The sequence below is a fragment of the Salvelinus namaycush genome, chromosome 26, assembly GCF_016432855.1.
Source record: "Salvelinus namaycush isolate Seneca chromosome 26, SaNama_1.0, whole genome shotgun sequence".
NCBI classification, from domain to species: Eukaryota; Metazoa; Chordata; class Actinopteri; order Salmoniformes; family Salmonidae; genus Salvelinus; species Salvelinus namaycush.
The window spans coordinates 28,471,952-28,478,876 of NC_052332.1; the positions used below are offsets into that span (position 1 = coordinate 28,471,952).

Below are 6,925 nucleotides of genomic sequence, written 5' to 3' on the forward strand. Positions count from 1 at the left end.
GACTATTATGATTTTACTTCACAGTGAGTAAGAAAATAAATAATATTGACAAGATCAGAGATATACTGTATGTAATGCATCCCCTATACACTAAAACATGTATCCCAAAATGAAGTTGCTGGCCAATACAGTACTGTAATATATGGCATTACAGTAACATAGCATTACAGTAACATAGCAGGGGTTTGTATCCAAATGGACAACAGTGAGTACACACATTTTTGTATGTGACCCCAGTGGGAATCAAACCCACAACTCTGGTGCTGCTAGTGCCGCTAGTGCCATGCTCTTACTAACTGAGCCACACAGGACTACTACAATACATAAGTACAATACAATACAATACATAATACAATACCGGTAGTAGGTATAGGATTGCCATCCCCATGAGCATGCCATCCTCCTCCAGTCCATGGTTGAGGCATGCATTGACAGCAATTCAGACCTATTTCAGGCATGGATTCACCATGCCAAAAGGTTTTCCCCCAGGTGCATGAACAATGAGGACATTTACTGAAATGTTGATGAGAACCTATGGCCAAATGCTCAAGACAGGCTTGATGCAAACTAGTGCCTGCTAAACATTTATGTTTCTTTCATTGATATCAGTTGTTTCATTTGATTACAATAAACCCAGTTATATCCAAACAATACATTTAATTTTTGCATCAATGATTGTAATCTTGAATGATCACACCTTTTGATCACTCATGGGAAAGAAATTATGGAAAAAATGTTAAGTCTTTTTTTATTGGTAATGCAAGTGTATTGCATAATGTGAAAAAGGTGTAATGTACTGTAATTTACAGTACTGTAGCATACTACATTCTAAGGGCAATTTTGAAACATGTATTTTTTTCTATTGGATTAAATGGTTGTTAAAACATTTAGATATCACACAATGGGAGGCAGGTAGCCTAGCAGTTAAGAGCGTTGGGCCAGTAACCAAAAGGTTGCTGGTTCGAATCCCCAAGCTGTCTAGTGGAAAAATCTGATGTGCCCTTGAGCAAGTCACTTCACCCTAATTTATCTGGATAAGAGCGTCTGAGTAAAATGATGTTGTCTTTTGGTGATTTAAATAAATGTTCTAATGGTATTTCAGAGTAAACTTATATTGTGGATCAATGGTTGCATGTTGAAAGATGTTTCCAAACAAAATGAATGCACAATAAAAGGTTTTAATATAAGACTTGTTATGTTACCAGCTTGGATCACCACATACTTGTGAAAATAGCACCAAAACGATTGTAAAAAACTGTAATATCATTCTTGTCACACCCTGATCTTTCACCCGTCTTTGTGATTGTCTCCACCCCCCTCCAGGTGTCGCCTATCTTCCCCATTATCCCCTGTGTATTTCAACCTGTGTTCTCGGTTTGTCTGTTGCCAGTTCATCTTGTTTGTTCAAGTCAACCAGCAGTTTGTGTCTCAGCGCCTGCCTTTTCCAGTCTCTCTTTTCTCTCCCTCTTGGTCTTGACTCTTGCCTGTCCTGACTCCGAGCCCGCCTGCCTAACCACTCTGCCTGCCCCTGACCCTGCCTGCCGACCTGTACCTTTGCCCCCCTCTGGATTACCGACCTCTGTCGTACCCTGGACCTGCCTGCCGCCCGGTACTGTTGCCCCACCTCTGGTTTACTGACCCCTGCCCGCCTTGACCTGTCTATTGCCTGCCCCTGTTGGAATATTAAACTATTGTTTATTCGATGTGGTCTGCATCTGGGTCTTACCTTCATACCTGATAATTCTAGTTGATATAATAAAGGGTACATCTGTCAGGTTTGTGTGTGTCTGTGTGTGCGTGCGTGCGCAAATGGAGGCACATTCAGGCCTGTGGCTCAGTCTGAGCTGCTGATTGTGTGACAGGCGTCACAATGTACGTCAGAACTGTCCCTGACTCTCATCACACAATGGAGAGAATAAGGGAGAGGCAGATGGATAGAATGACAGTGTCTAAATGATCAGTAAAAGACAAACACTTCAAAATATATTTTAATAGAGTTGCTTTTGATTGGTATCCAAATACATCGACAACATGAGAAAAATACATTGACAACAAGAGAAAAATACATGAACAATCTCCATTACTCATTCAGTACAGTAGCTAATGTACTGGATGTAATTTAAAAAAATCTAATACAGAAATCAGAGTTATATAATATATGAATGTACAGCATACAGTGTGTTATTGGTACACTGGTAATACACACGTTTCACTCCACTTTAAGAGTCATATATAGTCAATAGATCAGTCAAAACACAGTATGTGAACAGCACATATATTTCCACATTATTCTATACAAACACTATTGTGTATAATATAATCATTTAATTTCTAAAACATAGAAATCAAACCTTTACTCTGCGGTAGACAATGCCACTTTAATGTGTACTTTGACACTAAAACAGAAGTCTATCGATTGATAACTGCTGAAAGACAACCCATTATGATTTTCAAACCAAAATGTATCCATTCAACAAAATAAGACCAAGTTGACCAATGTGTAGATCAATGTATAAAACACTATCTTTATAGAATAAAACCAAACAAAATTGCTGTGGTCTGTTACATTTTTAACATTTGATATTTTGTGCTCAAAGAAGCCTTCTTCCTCACTATGAGTGAATATAAACATGGCACTATAAATGACCTCTATCATGAGGTTACTCAGCAATCAAATGTATTCAAAGTAATGCATGTACAACTGAATCATCAGAAAACAGTATTATACAATATTGAATTGTAAGTATCTTAAATATGTATTGGAGAATATACATTTTCACCATTTTGAATATTTTGTATAGATGTTGCACATTCAGCTTTTACAGGAAAAGCTTGAAATATGACAATATGCCATACTGAACGAAGTAAGTCACAGACTTATTTTAGAAGAGGGTCACGCAGGTTTCCATCTGAAATGAAAGAAAACAACAGACAAGAGTTAATTTAGTTCAGCAACCAATATTTATCACACTGAAATCTTAGTAGTGATGCATCTTATACTGTAAAATATCAGATGAAACTATGAAAACAATGTATGTGCCAGTGGTAAAATGGCCTGTTCTCTTATCAATATATTAGCATGACAAAAATGTCCCGCACCTTGGTGGAAGCTTTGTGAATGTATGGTTGAGTGGGAGTTGATACAACTCAGGTTGTCTCCCCGAGACGGGTTGAAAGAGGCATCTGCCTCAAACACAGATTCCATGGTATCCAGTTCCTCCAGAAGGGACTGGGCATGGGGCAAACCGATGGTGGGAGCCGGATGGACAAAGGCAGACGCACACTCCTGAAAGGCTGTGAGAGCGATGGCTGATGATGGTAGCGACAATAGAGGCTCCACTGACACGTCCGTATCCATCTCACTCTCAGATGACTCCTCCATGTCTCTCTTAATCCCTGCCCCGACGGCCATCATAGCTCCACCCACTGCCATGTAGTTACACTGCGTCGACTGGACGCTACAGAAGTGGTTTACACCAATTGAAGATTCACCCTTGAAGAGGCTGGGGTTACACCTGCTCACTGGGGTGAGTGGCCAGCATGGAGGGGAGGACTTAAAGGAGGAAGAGGGAGGAGAGGAGCATGAAGAGGGGGACAAAGGGAAAGTTGAGAGCTCCTCAATTAGGCTCTCTAGAGCCATACTCTCCTCATACAGAGAGATATCCTCTCGGCTAAGGGGCGGGTCTAGCCCCCTCCAGGGCGGACACTCAGCTCCGCAAGGAGGAGAGGGATTCTGGGATGTGGCCTGAAGACTGGGTGAAGACGAGAAGGTGGGTGGGGTTATTCTGGGGAGAAGAGGGTCACAATAGAATCCCTCAGCTAAAGAGCTAATATATTTAGCCAAGAGAGAAATGTCCTCCCTCTCTCGCTCCTGCTCTTTCTCCGTGGAGAAGAAGGAGCAGGGAGGATGTGTGGGGGAAGCCTCTGGAGTTAGGAGGAGCTCATTCAGAGGACCATGGAAGGGCCTGTGGGGAACATCCACATACAAGGGACCACTAATCTGTGGCAGGCCCATGATGGAGCATTCATCTCCCCCAAAACTATTGGTGGTGGGGGGCAGCTTTCCACGGGGCTCTGCCGGGAAGAGGACCTGAGGATGCTCGGAATAGAGGACCTGGGAGAAGGCTGGTGCACTATGTGCTGGGTTAATAACCTCATGGGCCATTGGGCAGGACACAGCTGCATTGAAAGAATCAAAACTGAGTTGCAGTTTCTCCACAAAAGGAAAACTTCCACTAGCAAGATGAGGGGTATACGGGGGAGTGCATGCACACTCCCCCATCTGTTGAGGGTGGGGCATAGTAAGAGGGGCGAGGGGCTTGGTGAGGGAGGAGGGGAGGGGTTCTGACATATTGGTTAGGTGAGAGGTAATTCTTTGAGTCAGAATATCAGACTTAGTGTCAGTCAGTGAGGCAGAAGTGGTTGGTCCAACAGAGAGAAGGCTGGTCTTTGGTTCCCACTGGTGTTGTCCTCCATGTGTCTGGGGGAAGTTCTCTTCATCCAGAGACAACAGACTGGACCAAGGACCATAACCAACTGGCTGCATGAGCACCTCACAAGAGCTTTGCTGGCGTATTGAACACGCCTCTGACTCACTAAGAGCGAGAAAGAGAGAGAGAGGAAAAGAGACAATAATTATTTATATCTCACATATACTGTATAGAGGTCACGGTTAAAGGTAAGAGACAAATGACACAGTGGTGTTTCATAGCAGCGTAGCTGTGGTACCTGATGATGTAGTTGTGGCAGCTGATGGGGTTTTCGTCGATGTTCAGCTGGAGGACCATATAGAGCCAGACCCATGAGTGGTCTGCTGCCTCCACCTGCACCACCATGTCCACCTGCCTCCCCTCTCCTTCACTCACTACAGAGACAGACACATTCCCATATTCAGCTCTCCTCACTGGTCTGTCTTCCTCACGTGTTTGTATTGTTAGTTGTGTTATGTATGTTAAGTGTCTGCGGTTGAGTAGTTGTGTTATTGTGGATGTACTCACATAGGAGACAGTGCTGTGTAGAGGCATGGGAGAGATCCCTGGGATGGACCAGGCTGTACCAGGAGCGAGAGCGTAGAAACTCCACATCGTAGCCCAGGTACACACTCACACTGGAGGAAAAAGGGAAGATAGAGTTGATAACATACCCCATGTTCTCATGCCTATACACTACCAAAACAGTGTTGTACTTCAGAATTAACCAGGCTCATTCTTACCTGTCCTGGGCATCCCAAAGCCTCATGTCCCTGTGGTGTTGAGAGTGGAAACAAGCCAGTAGGAAGGACTGCTCAGGGGGTGGGGTGAGGGGGGCACTCTTGGCGATTGTAAGGTAAGGCATTTTTGTCTTCAGAGGGGTACAGAAACACACCCATACTGGGTTGGCGGTCCAGTATGCAGAGACAGGGCAAGGTGGGGTGAGGCAGCGAGCTCTGACTAGCATCAACTTGTTCTCCGCACCCTGTCGCCGGATGAACTTTGTAGTATTGAAGCGACATCGAAATAACTTGTCTGGAGGAGGAGAAAAAGGAGAAAGGTTTGAAATTGATGTCATCTGTTGTCATTATAAGATATATATACATTTGAGGAACAGTTATATAAATGACATTTAATTCGTAAAGTAAGGTCTTGGTTGTGTTTTGATAGATGACGTCACCATAGTCTAGGATAGGATGCAGCAGTTGGGTTACTAAGGTATTTCTAATGGATCCAGTAAAACAATTATTAGATTAGTGATGAGAGATCTATACCTGTGTCAGTAGTGGTCATCGGTAGACCTGCAAGGTTGCTCCTTATGACAAAGTGGTCCATAGGATCAATGATATCATACACACTATCACTCTGGGCAACCAGGTCCACCTGAATGAGAAAAACAGGTTGCATAACATTGAATGAGACGTTCATAGGCCTATGCACAATACTTTCAGTGTATGATTTGTCAAAGTAACAACAACAGCCACATGTTTTCAGCTTCGGGCTACTCACCATGCAATGTCCGAGGTGGTCTGCGACGTTGTCTGATAGATACAGAAGTTTTCCATCGCTTGTTAGGAGTATCATGAAACCTGACAATTCGTGCATCAGCCCTGACAGCTCCTGAAACAATATTAAGTCCGTGGTCTCGTCTTGAAGAGCGTCTGTTTGGCAAAGAAAATAAAAGGTCTAACATTAGTTGTAAATATCGTCACTGAGACAAAAAGCATGAAATAAATTGTAGTATTTGCATTTTTTTCAACAGGGATCATGTTCATCCTAAATATGACTAGTGTTATGCATCCAACAGATTGGAGTCACGCGCATTTGCTCGCTACAACAGACTAGTACCATGGACAGCGCCAAACATTTTCAGAACTTTAGACAGCGCAAGACGTGTATGGACATTATGTAAAAATCCATAACAAATCAAACTATTAGCCAACAAATAAGTCAGTAGATCAACTTCTACATTACAGTGCTTGATAGGATGTAGTGGTTGTCGACCATGCACGTTAAACTTCAGTGCACCTGGTGATTAAAACCACAAGAGAAAAAGCTAACTTCGTGTGACCATATTTGAAATAACAAATAGGTTAAGCCTACCTTGAGAGAATAATACAGACTTGCGGGTGTACATGCAGGCAAGTGACATGATGTGTAGGTAGGAGAGTCGAGCTTTGTCCGAATCAGAAATGGGCAACAGTTCCTTGATGTTCTGAATCTCTGCGTTGATTTGATCCCTCCGAGCCTTTGAGGCTCCTTTTGTGGACCGATACATTGTCGCGTGCCTGTCTGAAACAGGTGTCTGTTCGGAGTTTGAGAGGATTGCAGAAATCGCGGAGTTGTTCTGTCTCACTACTTCATCCTGATTCGGACGCTGTAAATTAAAAACGGAATTGTTAGAATGAATAAGAGTAGTTTAATAGCTGAGTTTGCATTGTCAATTCATTGTAATT

At 43.0% G+C, this 6,925-nt stretch overlaps 1 protein-coding gene across 1 annotated transcript; it reads right to left on the reverse strand.

Annotated features, from left to right (window-relative positions):
• Positions 1 to 2,877: 2,877 nt before the first annotated feature.
• LOC120021035 (neuronal PAS domain-containing protein 4A-like) lies at positions 2,878 to 6,747 on the reverse strand. Its single transcript, XM_038964689.1, has 8 exons — positions 6,573 to 6,747; positions 5,979 to 6,130; positions 5,744 to 5,852; positions 5,213 to 5,504; positions 4,998 to 5,107; positions 4,729 to 4,864; positions 3,100 to 4,595; positions 2,878 to 2,909 (listed from the first exon to the last, which is right to left on the reverse strand). Exons 1-8 carry the CDS (start codon positions 6,745 to 6,747, stop codon positions 2,878 to 2,880), a joined length of 2,502 nt encoding a protein of 833 aa, XP_038820617.1.
• Positions 6,748 to 6,925: the final 178 nt, after the last annotated feature.

Coding starts and splice junctions, on each gene's coding strand:
- LOC120021035 (XM_038964689.1), bottom strand. CDS start 6,747: ATGTATCGGTCCACAAAAGGAGCCTCAAAGGCTCGGAGGGATCAAATC. Junction 6,131..6,572: donor GTCTGTATTATTCTCTCAAG/GTAGGCTTAACC, acceptor TTTGCCAAACAG/ACGCTCTTCAAGACGAGACC. Junction 2,910..3,099: donor TTCACAAAGCTTCCACCAAG/GTGCGGGACATT, acceptor CTTTCATTTCAG/ATGGAAACCTGCGTGACCCT.